Source organism: Panthera leo, chromosome C1, assembly GCF_018350215.1.
Source record: "Panthera leo isolate Ple1 chromosome C1, P.leo_Ple1_pat1.1, whole genome shotgun sequence".
NCBI lineage: Eukaryota > Metazoa > Chordata > Mammalia > Carnivora > Felidae > Panthera > Panthera leo.
The window spans coordinates 194008509-194027758 of NC_056686.1; the positions used below are offsets into that span (position 1 = coordinate 194008509).

The following is a 19250-nucleotide window of genomic DNA, read 5'->3' on the forward strand; positions in this document are numbered from 1 at the left end:
TCAGACGCTTAAGTGACTGAGCCACCCAGGCACCCACCCTTTAAGATTTTGTTTTTAAGTAATCTCTATACCCAATGTGGAGCTTGAACTTATAACCACGAGATCAAGAGCTGCATGCTCTCCCAACTGAGCCAGACAGGTGCCCTTGTATTAGAGAATTCTAATAGACTTTTAAATGACTACTTGAGAGTAAGAGACTTAGGAGATAATTACCAAATGTAATATGGATTTTGTTTCAATCCTGATTCATAAACCATATTTTATTAACCATAAAAAGATAATTTTGAAGGAAATCTGAATATGAATAGAAATTTCACGATAGCAGCACATTATGGCTAATAATATAAAAATAATAAGCAGATGATAATACCATGGTGGGTATGTTAAAAAAAAGAGTTGGTTAAAGAAATAAATACACATAAGTATTTATAAGTTAAAATAACAATCAATACAATTTTTTTTTAATTTTTTTTTTTAACATTTATTTTTGAGACAGAGACAGAGCATGAATGGGGGAGGAGCAGAGAGAGAGGGAGACACAGAATCGGAAGCAGGCTCCAGGCTCTGAGCCATCAGCCCAGAGCCCGACGCGGGGCTCGAACTCACAGACCGAGAGATCGTGACCTGAGCTGAAGTCGGACGCTTAACCGACTGAGCCACCCAGACGCCCCTACAATTTGATTTTTAAAAATTCACAGAAAACAATGTGTCAGGAAGGGAAATAGCTGAAATGAATCAGGAAAATCTTGGGAATTTTTTTAAGTAAACTCTATCCCTGATATGGGGCTTGAACTCACATCTCCAAGATCAAGAATCATATGCTCTACTGACTGAGCCAGCCAGGTACCCCAAAATCTTGGGAATTCTTAAACCTGGGGAATATGTGATTTCATTTTACTATGCTTTCTATATGTCAAACTTGTCCATAATAAAAGGTAGAGAGTAAAAGAGACAATTATAGTGCTATCTGCTATTTTTATCCTGACAACTTCAAGTGGTTTTTTTGTTTGTTTGTTTGTTTGTTTTTAGTAATCTCTACGTCTAAATATGGAGCTCAAACTCACAACCTGAGATCAAGAATCCCATATCCTACTGACTGAGCCAGCCAGGTGCCCCTCAAATAGTACTTTGGTTTTAAGGGGTTTTCTGACTTATTTATTCTTGAGAGAGAGAGAGTAGGTGAGGGGCAGAGAGAGAGAGAGAGCATGAGGGTGTGAGCAGGGGAGGGGCAGAGAGAGAGCAGGAGAGAGAGAATCCCAAGCAGGCTCTGCACTGGCAGCGCAGAACCCAACATGGGGCTTGAAGTCATGAACCCTGAGGTTATGACCTGAGCTGAAAGAGTCAGATGCTTAACCAACTAAAGCACCCAGGCACCTCTCAAGTGGTGCTTTTTAAAGCATTAAGCAAAGAGACTATGAAACCAATGTGGTGGTTATATTTTTGTGAGTATTGAGACCTAAAGTTTGTCAAACATCTCTAGCTAATATATAGTTTGGGAGATACGGTTCAGATTCTTCAATATAATCTCTTAGCTGTTTTTCTGACATGTAATTTGTTTTAAAGTTTGAAATGGAGACTTTCTGTTTTACTAATTACTATTTTTCATTTTAAAGGAAAATTTGGAAATAGAAAAAAGTTGAAAAAGGATTTCAAAATCCCATCATCTAAACACAAATACAGCTTTCATTAAAATTATATCCTTCAAGTCTTTTTTTCTATGAAATGTTCCTATACAATGGTTTCGGTATCCTGATTCTTCCACGTAACATTCCAAACTAAACATGTTACCATATGATTTTTTAAATACATGATATTCCATCCACTGGTTATAACACTATTTAAACAGTCCCTATAACATTAAGTTTTAGACTTAGAGGTAAAAAGAAGAATTTTTACAAAAGAAAATAACTCCTACTGTCATTACTTAAAAAACACAGCTGGGAAATTTTATTTCCTTATTGATGCCACACATTCTCTATAAAATCAGGTTTTAGAATTACAGGTAAGAAGGGGAAAGAAATGTTTTTACAAAAGAAAATAATTCCTACTGGCATTACTTAAAAAACACAGCTGGGAAATTTTATTTCCTTATTGATGTCACACATTCAGCTAATATGATAATGTGTTGCTCATATGAATCCAAAATTATGTTGAAAATATCAGCCTAGAATATGCAGCTAAGAGGGTTTTCTTGTGAGAAGTAACTATTGAAGATACTATAAGTATAAAAGAATTACTTTCTATGTAATTAGTTTGCCAGTTTTACTGCAGTTTTTCAATTATGATACCCAATTAGAAGGAATGGTTGCATTTCACGAGATAATTACCATTAGTGGAAATAAATAGCATGGCAATGATTCATTGGAATTTAATTTCATATCATGTTCTGGGTCTCATTAAGGCAAAAAGAAGCAACAATAACAATAATAAAAATCTAGACATTACTTCAAATAGAAATTCACTTTCTCAGAGATAATAATACCCCATGGGGTAAACAAGGATCCATTTACATTTTATCTTCATTTTAGAGTAGGAGATCTAAAAACTAATAACTATCTCTGATGATGATAAAATGTAATGCTTCATTTGTTTGAAGACTCAATCTTTTCAGTTTTCTCAGTTCCTGGTGACTCATCTTAGACCCTGTTGCCAAGATGAGTAAAGCTAAAAAAAACAATTCTAACTTCTGGGAGATACTGCCATTAAATAAGAGGTGGGGTTTGGCAATCAATGAATAACAAGTGGGCAAACAGGTAGCCTGGAAAATAATTAACCAAGTGAATTTACTTTAGATATTGTGAGAGAACAGTTCAGTAGGATATTGTAAAAATGACCTGAAATGTCTTTTAAAAATTATATCAAACATTGAGCTACCTCTATGTGATCCACTAAAAATTAATAAACAGAATAGTGGCCAACATTTAAAAATTCAAAACTTGAATTTCTTCTAACCTAATTATAAACAAAAATTATGATATAATGTGATATAAAGCTAGAATAAGTATGCCTTATTAGAAGAAATAAGTGAAGTAATAATAATAATCTTCACTTATGAGATTACTTACTTGGCAACCCCAAGTAGCCAGAATATGGATGAAATCACAAAAGCTTTTTAAATAACAAAAAAACCTCACAGTTCACTCCTGTTACTGTTAGGAGAGGCATTCTTTCTTACTAAGAAATGTCTCTTATAGTATAAATCGTTCTACCACTTTGGTTATCTACTTTTCTGGTCCAGAGTTAAGTTAGATGAGAGGAAACAGAACTGCAGGAGATAACCATGAGAGCAATAACTAAAGCATCAATCTGACAATGGGGGAGAAAAGACAAATAAGTACAATTTTTTTTTTTTTTTTGAGAAACAGAGAGAGAGAGAGAGAGAGAGAGAGAGCGAGCAAGCAGGGGAGGGGCAGAGAGAGGGAGACACAGAATCCAAAGCAGGCTCCAGGCTCTGAGCTGTCAGTACAGAACCCAATGCGGGGCTTGAACTCATAGACCAAGAGATCACGACCTGAGCCAAAGTCAGATGCTTAACAAACAGAGCCACCCAGGTGCCCCAGTACAAAATATTTTTTTATGGAATGCTGATTACCTGCAAGAAATCTTGAAAGACATTTCATTCATTCAACGAACATCTATTCTGCCCATTATGTGACTCTCACTGATGCAGATGCTAGGAAAATAGTAGTTAATAACTCAGACTAAAAAAAACTCCTGCTTTTATGGAGCTTATATTTTCTCATCCAAAAAGATAGACAATAAACAAGTAAAAAAAAAAACAAAAAAAAATAAAGCAAAACAATGTCACACTTGTTATTTCATTTGATCCTCACAACAATCCAGGAAGCAGACTTTTTTCTTTTGAACTGTGACTTAGAAAGTTGCCCAAGATCACAATGCTACCAAATGGCAGAGTTGGGATTGAGTCAGATTTGTCTGATTCCAAAGGTATATGCTTAACAATGAATTTTCTCATAGTACCCGATCAGAGTTTAAAATTATGCATTTATTTGAGTATTTGGTTGATGGCATTTTTCTTCAACTAGAGCCTATATTGTGAGGACAGAAGCCACATGTATTTTTATTCAACATGTATCCCCAGTGCCCAATCCAATGCCTAGCACACTGAGGTCACACAGTAGATATTTTGTGAACTACTAAGTGAATTCTTTTACAGATATACAGCTATTAATCTCCATAGTCCATGAGAATGTGGTCATAGTCATGAGCCTGAGTTATCAAAAACTGAATTCACCACAGTGTCATCCAAGAAAGGCAATATGCAATAAATTTTACTTCAACAATTCTTGGCTTATTTGAAAGTTTCTAGCGTTTGAGTAGAATCCTCATTTCTCCCACTGTCCCGAGTACCTCTTTCATATTAACTTCTTTTATGCTTTTAAGTTATGTTGAATAATTTGTCTCTATTCACTATGTCTCTTGATATAAGCTAACATAAAATGACTACATCCAAAGCAAATCACAAAGTCATGTGACAAAAAGACACATTTTAGGCTGTGTTGAAATCTTTACATTTTTATTGTTCATTTGTTTAAAAAAAAAAAAAGAGTTCCCCAAAAATAAACATTTAATTGAAAAATATTAGTACTAGAAACTACTTTATAAATAGTTGTGTCCCAGTAAATTTAAAGAAATGAGCTATAAAGAGATTAACTGACTTGCTCAAGGTCACAAAATGTCTAAAACAAAAAGAATATATAAAAATGTATACTCTATACTCTCATAACCACAGGTTACCCCAAAAGAACTAAATTATAAAAACCACTATTAACTGGTTAAAAATGAATACAAGTTAAAACTTTTTTAGGGGGGCAGGGAGAGATTAAATGTCCCAATATGATCTTTTGAGAAGGTATGTTTTATATAATTTGAGAATAAAACCCAACACTATGTTTACCCTGAATTTTTACACGCTTGGTTCAATTACAGGGTACCATACCCACCAGGCAGACCAAAGGTAGGACAGCAACTTATATCTCCCCAAGAGACATGATGGAGAAACAGATGGTATCTCTGATTTCCAGTATCTATATGATGAGTGTTCAGTAACAGGTGGCCCTACATACGCCTTAAAATCCTTATCATAACCAAGACCACTTTGAAGTACTCTTAAAAAAGTAAGGATAGTTTTAAATCAATAACTAGTATAATGCCAGGATATAAAAGACATAACAGACTACCTATAATTTTAATATACAATTTTAACATATATAATATGTTCTTACATAAGAATATCAATGATTAACATTATTTGGCTATTTCTTACATGCCAGGCATTGTTATAAGGTTTCTGTATGTACTATCTTATTTACTTCTCATACAATCATGTACTATCTCTCAGTATTTGACGTTTACTGCAAGACATACCTTTAATTCTCAATGATCTGTTTTGTGGTATACTACATTTTAATAGACTAACATGTACCTTTTAAGATAATATGATTGTAAAAATTGGGTAGGAGTGGGAACTGAATAAGGGCCAAATGTTGTTAAGATTTTATAAAATTTTTGGAGCAGAAAGAATGTAAATATTTAGGCACCATTATAACTTTTAAGAACTATAAAGTAAACATATATTATTTATCACAGTAAATCACTAAATTTCCTATCATTTTTAAGTGTACCTTTTGCCTATATCTACATTCTGCAACTTCCTATTATTATACTGCTATTATTAGGTCTGATATTTGAATTAACTTACACATTTCAGTTGAGTATGCACCTCAAAATTCACAAGTGCCTATAAAAGAACTTTTTGATCAGAGGGACAATTAAAAATACACTACAGCTACATGTCCTTTTTATGTTTTTTAGGCATTCTTCATCTGCTTTCCACAAGTATGTATGAATGCTTTCATTTAAAAAGAATGGATATCCTAGATTAAGACAGATTTGACAGATAAAGGGCAAAGGTTATAAAATCAATTAACTGGATCATTCTCAGGGTAAATGTCCGACTTCAGCTCAGGTCATGATCTCATGGTTCATAGGTTTGAGCCCTGCATCGGGCTGTGTGTTGACAGCTCAGAGCCTGGAGCCTGCTTCGGATTCTGTGTCCCCGTCTCTCTCTGCTCCTTCCCCACTCATATTCTCTCTGTCTCAAAAATAATAAACATTAAAAAAATTTTTAATTGTTTTTTTAAACCTATTATGGCCACTGTGTTTTCTATTTATCATTTTTAAAGTGTATAATTTGTATCCTATCTTTCTGAACTTTTTGATTGTGAAATATGTTACCTATAGATAAAAACATAAAATGTTTATCTTATGTTTAACTTATGAAGCAATGCCTCACCTACTCCTCCCTACTCCTCCTACTCCTGTCCCATAATCGTCACTCAGGCCAAGAAATGGAACATTACTGGCACCTATGAAGCCTCCTCCCCCACCACGTGGACTTCCTCTTCATATTTAGCATAGAAAGATAAAAAGTTAAATCAAAATCAGTACTTTTACCAGTGCCCTGAATAATTCAAGGACTTGAGAACAACTTCAAACCATTTTCTTCCTCCTGACCTACATGCTATTGTTGCCATAGATTTTTTTTTTCTTTTTGGCCCCACTAGACATGTTTTACTACTGTTTGTTTAAATATACCCATATAATTATTTACCATTTCATTTGTTCTTCATTGTCTCTTGCATCTCCAATTACTCCTCTAGTATCATCACTTTCCACTGCCTGACGCACACCCTTTATGGTTATCATTATAATTAGAATTTACTAGTGACATACTCTTCAGTTTTGATTTGTCTGAGAACATTTGTGTTTCACACTCAGGCTTTCAAGATGTTTTCTCTGGGTATAGAATTTCTAGGCTGGCAGTTTTCTTTCAACTCACTGAAGATCCCCTTCCACTGCACTGTGGCTCTTATTCTTGAGAAGTCAGCTGTTAGTCCAACTGTGGCTTCAGTTAAGGTGATATCTTCCTCCTTCCCCCCTCCATTATTGCTTTCAAATGTTCCATTTGTCTTTGTTTTCTCCCCATTTCCTCTGTTTCTATGGACAGATTTTTTTTTTTATTTGTCCTGCTCAAGAATCTGTGTTTGGCTTCCTGAATTTGGTGTCATTTATCAGATCAGGTAATTTTTCAACCAAAACCTCTTCAAATATTGGTTCTGCTCCATTCTCTATGTCATCTTCAGGTCTCCATTTAAGACTTACTCAATATGTTTCACTTGTTTAAACGACTCTTTGTTATTTCCCACAGTTTTGTCTCTTTTCCTACAATCTGGAATTTTTCTTCTAATCTATCTTCTGTTATATGTTCTCTCTTCAATTGTGTCAATGTTGCCAAACTTACTTATTTTTTTAATTTTTTTAATATTTATCTTTGAGAGAGAGAGACACAGAGAGACATAGAGAGAGACAGAGAGGGAGCAGGGGAGGGGCAGAGAGAGAGGAGACATAGAATCCTCTGGGATTCCAGGTTCTGGGTTCCAGGTTCTGAGCTGTCAACACAGAGCCCAATGTGGGGCTTAAACCCACGAGCCGTGAGATCAAGACCTGAGCTGAAGTTGGATTTTTACCGACTGAGCCACCCAGCTTCCCCAATCTTACTTAGTTCTTTAATTTCAGTATTTTTCAGAAGTTTTATTTGGACCTCTTTCAAATGTGCTACATAACTTTTATAGTTTCTTCCCCGCAGATATTTTCAAGCCTATCTTTTATTTCTAAAATCAGAAGCAGCACTATTTTCTAAAAATTATCAGGGTTTAATAATTCTGGTATCTGAGAACTTGGTAATCTGTTTTTGCTGTTATTTTCCTTATTCTTACTCCTACTGATGTCCTTACATATTTGATTATATTTAACTGTGTGCTGATCACTGCCTTGAAAAATTATTCCTAAGGATTTTCTGGGGCTAAGAAAGAAGGTGTCTTCTTCCAGTGAAGAACTGAATCTACAATTGCCTCTGCCATCTACCTTGTAGTATGACCCATTCCAAAACCATTTTAAACTAGGGATTCCTTGGATCACTCATTAATACAAATTTGAACTGAAAATCAATGTGCAAGTCCCCACCATGGTCAGGCTATAAAGACAGATAAGTTTTGTTTTGTTTCTGTTCTGCTCGGGACCAGGGCAACTCTCCCCCATGGTGCCCTATGTGGGGAAGGGGAACAGTTTTCTTCCTGAGTTACATTTACTCTGAGGCTGTAAACCATGGAGGAAGATTTCATTTCATCTCCCTATCAGAGGCAAGGTTTTGATTTATCTTCCTCTCACCCCACAAGCTATTAAAACTTCACTTGATTTTTGATTTGGCTTTGATTTCTCTTTATCCCTCCACAAAGCTATCAAAACTCAATTTTGTCAGAATTTGTCCTCAGACAATAGTAGATGCTGAGCTTTGCTTACTTTTCTCGTTTCTTGCTTTTTCTTAGCTTTTGGCTTAGAAATATCATTAACATTCACTAATTTCTCATTTTCAAAATACCTAATAAAATATTCTTATTCAATCCAACAATTCCACCTCTGGATATATGTCCAAAAAATTAAAAAGCAAGGACTCAAATGAAAACGAAAAAAAAAAGGCAAGGACTCAAACACATATTTCTATACTCCTGTTCATAGCAGCATTATTCCCAATAGCCAAAAGGTGCAAGCAACCCATATGTTCACCCAGATATCAGTGGACTAAAAAAAAGTATTCTATACATAAAATAGAATATTATTCAATCTTAAAAAGGGAATGTTGACACATGTCACAATATGGATGAATCTTGATGACCTTATGTTAAATGAAATCACCCAGTCACAAAAGGACAAATACTGTAGGACTACGTGAGATATCCAAAGTAGTCAAATTCACAGAGACACAAAGCAGAGTGGTGGTTGCCAAGGAATGGAAAGAAGGAAGAATGGGATGTTACTCTTTAATGGGTATGGAGTTTCAGTTTAGAAAGATGAAAAAAAAGTTCTGGAGATGGATAATGGTGATTGTTGCACAACAATGAATGTACTTAACTGCCATTAAACATAAAAATGGTTGCAATGGTAAATTCTATGTTGTATACATTTTATTAGGATTTTATTTTTTAATTTTTTTAATGTTTATTTTTGAGACAGAGAGAGACAGAGACCGAGACAGAGTGCGAGTTGGGGAGGGGCAGAGAGAGAGGGAGACACAGAATCCCAAGCAGGATCCAGGCTCTGTCTGAGCTGTCAGCATAGAGCCCGACACAGGGCTCGAACTCACAGACCTCGAGATCACAACCTGAGCTGAAGTTGGATGCTTAACTGACTGAGCTACCCAGGTGCCCCTGTTTTATCAGGATTTTAAAAGTTCTTATTCAAATGATTAATTTTCTTACCTTCACATTTACTGAAATACATAAAATGAATAGTATTTATATGCTTAAAAGGGACATCTTCAGAAAGTACTTTCTAGTTAAGTGTCAAGTTTGAATAACATTAAATTAATTAAGTCCTTATTCGTGAAAACCTTTGAGTTTTAAAGATTTTTTTTTTCACATTTTACATGTGAAGAAAAAAATAACAACAATGCTGAGAAATGACAAAGATATAAGAACTAAATTTAGGCCTCATTCGGCATTTATTTACTTCCAGGATCAAAAGGCTCATAAATAGATAAATTTCACCTTCCTTCAATACAGATATCTTTAAACCAAAGTTTTTTCATGTATTACTGTAATATAAAATTGTGTGTCCAATTAATTTTCTAAATCTATGGTAATATTCTCAAATGTGAGTACTAAAATAATCTGTTAAATGTATAGAATTTCACGATTATGCATTTGCTTATTTTATAAAAAGTTCAATTACAGACTGCTTTTAAATTCTTACTAGTTCTACAAATATCAGCTAAGTATTTTTTGCAATATAGCTAAAGGGTTAACAAAAAAAAAGAAAACAACTTAGAAACCACAAAACATCATTCTCCAGGGGTAGGCTGTTCATGCTACAAAAAAAGGAGGAGGGGCAGAAAGGGAAATGAAGAGAAGAGAAATGTTTGGTCAATGTCTATCCACACCTTTACCTAACTCCTATAGCTCCCTTTGCCACTCTTGGCTAGTCACTTTATACAAACAACTGTGACTTCATCCGTTTTAATCTCTGTCATGCCACTCTCTAGGAACACATGTATTTCCACCTGTTTAAAGGCCCCTCCATAACTTTATGATATGTATTCCTATAGTTACCATCTCTAGCTCTTTTCCTTCATTTTAATAAAGATACTTACATTTCTTCCATTTTAAAAACAAAATACCTTTCTTGACCTTGTACATCCATTTTATTTTGGCCTTTACAGCAAGCAATTTTGAAAATGTAACCTTGACTCCATTGTACTTCATCTCCAATTCCCTTACTAGCTCACGCTTGTCTCTCTCCATCATGCCACTACACTGCTTGTGCTAAGGTCTCAATTTATAACTGACAAAGCCAAGAGACATTTTTTAGTACCTCCCTGTGGCATGTGAGACAACAATCACAAACCCTCAAAACTTTCTACTTTTCCTTCAGAGTTATTACTCTGTTATCTGCAATATGTTCCAGTTTCTGTGTTCCTGGTTAAATAGACTTGTATATTATGGTATATATTTATCACAAACAGAATTTTTACAAAAAATTTAATGAAACCAGAAGTATCCCCCACATCTTTTGTTTCACACAGCAGTTTGCTGGTTATGTGGTAACAAAGCATTTAAAAACAGTTAATAAACTTAAACATAAATTATACATTTTAAACAAAATCTCTAATATTCTAAATTTGCTTACCTTCTCTTTAAATGAAAGGTGGCTATATTACATTTTCTAGCAAATGTTATAAAATCTTTTCTTCACAAGAAATGTATTTTGACAACAAATGTGAGAATGCTTTTTGAAAGGAACTCATGTTATATAGAAGGCATTTTGAAAAAATGCTGATTATTGCCAAAAATAAATGAATTAGTAAAATTAATAAAACTAATGAAAACACTTACATATCAGCATACTTCAAAAAGTTGGAGAGCAAACTTTAATCTGGTCTTAAATCTATCAAACAAAGAATTTAAGTAGATTTTGAACCTGTTATAAACTTTTTTTTTTCCTTTTTTTAGTTTTCCCCCTAGGCCCCTTCCTAAACTTTCAAAAACAAACTTTCCAATTAATTTGTAGGAATAAATACCTGAGATCAGGAAAGATGGCAATTACTAGCAGATGTCAACAAGAACCTCTGAACTATTAGTAGACAGAATTGAAAAAGTATCATGATTTAGTAAATAAAGCCCATGTTATACCTCTTTCATTTGGAACCATGTTATCTTTATGAGCTATCTTTTCAACTATGACAGCTATTAAAATCAAATATTCAAACAACTTCACACAATTGCTTTATTATTACATATTTTAAATTATTATGTTTCACCTATGAGACTGCAAGTTAGCTAAAAGTGGAGACTGTCTTCTTCATCTTTGTAACCTAGAACTATGACTATATGACATACAGCAAATAGTTATGCAATATGCTGTGTGAATGAGTAACGAAAAATATAGCCAAGTACATTAAAATGAAAATATGTACACACATGCATATTTATGTAATAGTGTAATACCTGGTTAGGTAAACAAGTGTTACCTAAAATGGGCATGGCCACAAATCACAATGTTTGCACACCAATTTAATGGTATTTAATGGCTCAACTTGTAATTATGACTTTCTTTTTGTTTTTGTAATTATGACTTCCTTAATTAGCGTATGTTCTCATAAATGAAGATATGAGAGTTGTCCTACACAATATGAGAATCTGCTTTCAAAGTGAATCATCAGTGATATAAAGAATGAATATATAAAATCAACAAAAATAAAGTGAAACCAACAGAAGAACTTTTTCTGTAACACAACAATGAATAAAAGACTCAGCACAAATGAAATAGTGAAAGTATCAAAACTTAGATTTTCAAAATAACAAATTAGAAATAAAACCCAAATAACACTATATTTAAGACTCAGTTTATATCCACTAATCTCATTAAGAATGTGATAGCTACTCTGCATCATTTTTACCATGGTACAAATGTTCCTTTCATGCCATATTAAACAAAATTTAACAATAAATCATATAATTATTAATATAAATATTTCCCAATCCTAAATTATACTCAGTCCTCTGGTAGTTAAAGGAGCCCACATTACAATTTTATTTGAAAAAAATTAGATGTACACACAAAATAATATTCTATTAGCATCTTTAATTCTAACTGAATCTTTAAAAGAGAAAAATAAGGAAAATAAAAGAGAACAAAAGCTGTTCCCAAAAAAGAATTATGATCCCATATATATGTAATTGTGTATCTGCTGATAAATGTAATAAATTGCTAATGATTACAGGAATTTTTATATTAACTACATTCAGAAAAAATTTTTTTCCTTATAAAAGCTGAGATACAGATTAAGTGAAACTTAAACTGAATTTTGCAGATGAAATCTATCCATCTTCTGTGTCCAAAATATATCTAGCGTCTTTTTTCTTAAAATGCATTGAAAAGGCCATATAGACACCTTTTGGGATGAGCACTGGGTGTTGTATGGAAACCAATTTGATAGTAAATTTCATATATTAAAAAATAAAAAAAATAAAAAAATAAAAAAATAAAAAAATAAAAAAAAATAAAAAAAAAAGAAAAGGCCATATAGAGCTACAGAATAGAAAATGTACAAAATGGAACGTGTGTTAAATAAAGCAGTACTTCTTTAACAAAGGGTATTGCAGTTTTTCTTTTTCAGAAACATTAAACATCCTGGAAAACTTTCTCCCTCGTTCTAAGGTTTACAGTAATCTTAATTATGTAAGTTTGATGCTATCTAAAAATGTATCCATGTTCTATTGATTGTACTCTAATAGTGCTTAAGAAGAAAAAAGCAGCTATACTACTTAAAAGATCAAAAATAAAATAAAATAAAATCACCAACGTCAAATTTAGAAACCAAACTATCTCACTGATACCTACCTCCTGGAAATGCCATTCGCTAGACATTTATGGCTACAGGATTTGGAGGATAGGGGTGATGAAGTTGGGGACAAGTTGAGAGGGGCAATCAGACTGTTGATGATTTCCGTCAACTGTGCACTCTGCAAGAAAACAAGTAACCTTTTACTACTGCTAAGTAAGACATGTGAGTTAAGTCTCACACCTTTAGCACCTACTAAATGCTTGACTTTTCATGAAACAAGTAAATGCTTGTATTTTAGTAAATATTTTAATCTCCAAAGATGATATATGTCACTACTAATTTTTCCATTTATTATAAGTATGTTCACATTTTAAAGTAGTCCTTTACCATATCCATTTTTGTTACAGGTCATTTATCTACTCATCCTATCCTCTTAAAACATTTGAATTTAGCTAATAACATCTACAAAATATTTCCTTTGAGGCAGCCAAGTTAATAATAACAAAGTCATAGCTATAATTTATTAAGTGCCTACTATGTGCCAGGCACTATACAAAGCACTAAACAGATTATTTCTAATCTTTACAATTAACCTGCAAAGTAATTAGTATTAGAACTACTGATATTACTATTAAAATCAACTACAGCTGAGGAAATTGAAGCTTGAGCAAGGATTATAAAGTTGGTAAGAAATTCAGGCTTGAATCCAATGCCACACTGTTTCTCAATATTTTTCCTAATTCAAAAATATCAGGGTTTTTTTAGGTACTCCAAATTTTCACTGACCCTTACTCCAAATTTAAATATACATAATATATTTGTAATATGTAATAACTATTAAATTATCCTAAAACAATAACCTACAACAATTACAATAAACATAGGCCACGTCAGTGGAAACAGTACGTTTCTACAGAAGAATGACAACTATTTTCATTACATATGTAATCTGTGCTTATTGTAGAAAAAGGGAAAGTATAGAGGGGCTTAAAAAGGGAAAAGAAAGTCTCCTGCATTCATATTTCACAGAGTAAAAACACTGCTAATATCTTGGTATATATCCATCCCTCTAGACTAAGTTTTCTGAGTATATGTGAGTATATACAACACGCATACACACACACACACACACACACACACACACACACACACACACAGTTCTAATTTAATCGTGTCACATCAATTTTCTAAAACCTGGTTTTCTCACTTACTAATGTATGATTTTATTGTTTTAAATATGTAGACCTGTGTCACCATTTTTATTAACTGAAAGATATTCCATTATGAAATAGAGGGGCACATAAAATAATTATTTTAAATTTTTCATTTGTATGAAACTAATAACATACTATTAGAAATAATGAGACTAAAGAATATAATAGAACTAAATCTAATATTTGAATTCTTCAAAAAATCTTTGAAAAGGACCCTGAAAATTTTTTACCATTTATTTTCTTAAAAAGTAATACATACCAAATGACTTCATTTTAAAAATTATCACTCATTTTTCAATTAAAGCTCATTTTCAAAATCAGTACAAATACAGTCTTTATCCACTTGGTAAGCATTCATTAGTTTAGTCATACAAAGAAATTTATAAAGTATCCCATATTTTTCAGTCCAAAACACTGATACACTCTTTTCATTGTTCCACTGCGAAAAATATCATTAAAAATCTTCTAAGCCCCTGGAGGTAACCGGTTAGGTACATGTGAATAATTGGCTCAGAAGAACAGCATAACAACCAACTCAATCGAGCCCAATAAAAATCACAAATATCTGAGTCCATGTTTGGGATAAGAAATTCATAATAAAAATGAGAAAAAAGTAAAATTAGGAGAGGCATAATTTAAACTCTTAAGATAAAAACTAATCAACTCAAAGTTAAAACACTTACTAGCTATTGGATAACAAGGTTTTTAATGTAAATACACCAGTTTGAAATTTAAATTACCTAAAGTTCTAAAATAAAGTTACCTTTTAATTTATGAATAAAATACATTACCTAATAATGCAAGTATACATTAATATTATAGATCAGTAAGTTGCTTTTTAAAACTCATATCAGTGTACAACTTAATAGTGCCTTTAGTATTTTAATTGCCAACTCTTTCATTGTTTTGAGATACATAAATAAATTTTGTTTGGGAAGCGAACATTTCTCTAATAAAATTAATTCAGGTAAGTCATCAATACCGGATCTATATTCAAGGTCCACTATAGTCAACAAACAGTTATATACCAACAGGTTATCTTAAGAAAAATATGTGTAGTATCAGGGTTGCCAGGCCTGCCACTTAATTCTCATCCCTCTTCAGCAGCATTTGTAAACAATTTTTTAATTGGCCTACGAAAACATTATTAGCATATGTTTCCAGAGCAAATGACCTGTTCATAGGCAATTTACTAATGACCTCTACAAGAGATTGCTGGTGTCCCTTTCTGTATCCTTTTGCTCTACTCTTCCTATACCTAAAACCATTACCATTGTTCTCACAACTCCCGGTTCCCTTCTCTTCCAAAGCCTCTGGCACTCCTGTCAGCAATGGGACCAAAAATAAACATGTGATACCCAGGGTCAACTTCATGGGTGAGCAACCTGAGCAGTCACACAAGGCTGCACTCAGAAGGGTGCCATGCTTGCTTAATGCCCTGCTGCTACTGACTTAAAACTCTTCAAAATTGTTTTTAACAAAGAGCTATGTGATTTCATTTCTCACTAGACCCTGTAAATTAGCCCGTTCTGATATTAATAACTCAGGTCTAACAAAACAAATCGGTGCTAACAAGGAGAAAAAAAAATATTAAAAGAATCTCTTTTCAAAGGATAAATAATGAACTACAGGTAAAAAAAATAAAAACGAAAACAAAAAAACAGAAGACCTGACTGACCAAGCAAGTACATTATTCTGGAATGAGAAACAATTAGGGCCAAACTGAAAGGGTAGTGATCCTATGGGATGAGAGAGAAAAGAGAGTGAAGTGGGAACATAAGCAACACTACTGAAAACACCACCTCTCTGGTAAAGTACATTCCAATTTAATACCAGATGATTATAAAATAACTTTCTGAATTACAAAATAGTCATAAAAGTAGTTTGATTATGCAATTCTGCAATTAAGGAAAACTCCAGGCAACTGTAAATGCAACAAATATGGGGGAAGAGGCGTTGCACCATACCCTGATTTACCGGAAATAAAATAGTAGTAACCTAATACTAAATTATTTCACAATATATGTCAGAAAAACTTAGAAAAATTAGATGTGGGCAGGCATGAATCCACATTATCCACTGGAACAAGGTAATCATGCAGCTGTGATCCCAACTGGGTAGATTCCAGCAGATTCAGATCAGCTGCAAGTTAACAAACTCCTAGAAAGTCAGGTTTGTTCAAAAGCCACCAACATCTAAATAAAAATAAATGGTATGATTTTAAAGGATAGATACAGGAAAAAATAATTAGACTTCTAGAGTCAACCATAATAGAATTTAAGTATCAGGAAAGGCTTTAGAATCAAAGTAATTTGTTAGGGGCTAATTTGCCATTTATTTACATGACCTTTTTTAAATAAAGGAACTCATATTCTGATATCTTTCATTAAAAATCTCTACCACAGTGATGGAAACATTATATATCAAAACATATTTGATTTTAAAAAGCGGTATTAAAAAGACCTTATTGGGGCGCCTCGGTGGCTCAGTCGGTTAAGCAGCCGACTTCGGCTCAGGTCATGATCTCGCGGTCCGTGAGTTCGAGCCCCACGTCGGGCTCTGTGCTCACAGCTCAGAGCCTGGAGCCTGTTTCAGATTCTGTGTCTCCCTCTCTCTGACCCTCCCCCATTCATGCTCTGTCTCTCTCTGTCTCAAAAATAAACGTTAAAAAAAAAAAAATCTCTACCAATAAATTGATCAAACAACTATTCAGATTCAGATCTATTAAGTGGTATCACTCCTCTTTCCCCAGGAAAGAAAAGTCCAATGATGAGCAATTTTGTTAGAAAAAAAGATTCTCCAACTCTTGCATAAATGAGTTATCCTATGGCTATGTACAAATACTTTGTATACAATATGTATATAATCTTAATTCTATCAATATTATGAGAGACCAGTCACATACTAAATATTTTAACTATATTTAATGTCAAATGGCAAACTTTAATAACCAAGATCCCAAGCAGACACACAGGTTTATTTGAAGAGTTCATAAAATTGATTAAAAGTCATTTCGTGCCACTCCCATCTTACTCTTACTTCACATTACCTGTTTTTCTATGTTGCGAAGAAGAAGTGTAGGACTACTTGGTGACATTTCAAAATCTTGTTCTGGTAAAGGATCTTGACTCTCTTGGGGAATCTGGGGATTCCCTGTCGTATTTAATGAAGCCGCTTGGTCAGCAAATTGTATTTGTTTTTTCAGAATGTCTTTTGGAAGCTGACATTCTTCTAGGATCACTATCCCCTAGGCAAACAGCAATTAAAGAGTTGAAATGAAAACAAACTGACTGCTAGATCAGTTTTAATGTTACAATGCACATAAAACCATGCTTCTCATTATTGCTTGGAAATCAGAAAGCACACTTGAAAGTACAGTCTAACTGTAAAAACTTGGCTGATTTAAAACATGTGTAGCTAAAATAAAATGTATGTCTTAAGGGTTAGGTTTGTGAAATATTGTCATAAATTGTATACATGCAATTATTTTCCCTTTTATTGGTTTTAGTTATTAGCAGTAAAAAGCATGACACATTTAAAATAAAGGCTTATACATAGAATATGAATATCTCACGCTGAAATTTGGAACACTTCCTGATACAGTCTTCGAGTATTTTGGTAGCTAGCATTCCCATTTGAGTTTTATATTTGAGTACTCCCAGCTTCATAAATTAAAGTACCAAACTTACAAACATCCAAACAACATTCTGACTTTGTACTAACTTCTTTCCGAGCACTCTAAGGAGTTCCAACTCTGCTGCTGCCAGCAAGCAACAAAGGGCAGGACTGCACTATTGAAAAAAAGTACTCTCGAGGCCACACTAGTGCTTACTAGGTAGATGAGTTAATAATACAGGCACAAGGTTTCAACTGTGCTGTGGTATTTTCTGAAATGTAAGAAACTAGAAGAAAGAGTAGGGATCTAGCTGCCTCTGTCCTCCCTGCCTACCATTCACACACACACGTATACTTACTCACAACTGGCTTGCTAAATATTGTCCCATATTCCCCAGATTCTTCACTCCAACTGTTCTCACCCTTAGGCCCCTCAATGGCAATGAAGACAGAAGAGAAAGGGGAAAAAGAATGCACAGAGATGATCTCAACAGTTTCATAATCAGTTCTCACCGTAAACCTTTTTCCCTCCCTACCGCTTCTACCACTTCCCCCCCTGCAAAGAATAATATATATTTTCACATAATGTATAAATGTGTGTGTATATGGTTATATATATGTATACTTGTATATTAATGGTTGTATACACACACACACACACAGAAACACACACACACACACACATGTGGTTGTTTTGCAAAATGCCAATAAGCTAATAGGCTAGTTAGATAAGTATTAAATGGCTATGTGGCTGAAATATTATATTCTTGTAATGAAAAGCCAACTAAAACACTAATATAAGTACAGTAGTTCATGATGGAAATTTAAAAAAAAAAAACTGTATAGGCCGGCTTATATCATGTATAAGTGCTATTTATAGGATGGAAACAGCCTATAAATTACAATGTTATATATGGATAGTTTCAATTTACACCATAATTTGGAGCACATATCACTGTAGCATGAACACATTCAGGTATGGTATCAAACATACATTTTATTATTTTGTAGCAATATATTACCACTGATGTGTGGTAAAAGTAACAAGTAAGTTATTATTATTATTTTTAAACTACACTTCCAACAGTGCTAGTAACTTTTACAAAGAGAAGGAGATCCAATTGTTGATCCCATCTCAATAACTATTGTCCTAGAATGCACAGATATGGCTATCAAGAAATCTGAAGAAATATATTTTTTAAAAATTTTTGTTTCATTTGATATTTTTCAAGTTAAAGTAGACTTGATAGAGGATCATCAATCTCAAAAGCTCTTGACTGAAAGTATCTGAAATGTCCATTCAAAATTTGTAAAAGCGTCTCACCAGATTTTTCAACAGTATCTGCTTGTAAAACAAATACCAATTTTCATCATATCAATTTAGCTATAATTCCCATTGGTTTGATTATTTTATGAGCCAGGCTGCTGTGAGTTAGCCTGTTTTCATAACCCTTACTAATAATCTTGTACATATGGAAAAACTGATCCTGAATTTCAAA

General features: G+C 33.4%; 1 protein-coding gene across 9 annotated transcripts in view; it reads right to left on the reverse strand.

The window, feature by feature from the left end:
* The window catches only part of KANSL1L (KAT8 regulatory NSL complex subunit 1 like), a 134043-nt gene that overhangs the window by 68254 nt on the left and 46539 nt on the right, over positions 1-19250 (reverse strand). For all 9 annotated transcript variants that reach the window (XM_042950004.1, XM_042950003.1, XM_042950000.1 and 6 more), the window contains exons 4-5: positions 17186-17383; positions 12979-13100 (exon numbers count right to left, since the gene is read on the reverse strand). In XM_042950004.1, the coding sequence (XP_042805938.1) occupies positions 12979-13100; positions 17186-17383 (320 nt within the window). The remainder of the gene's footprint in view (positions 1-12978; positions 13101-17185; positions 17384-19250) is intronic.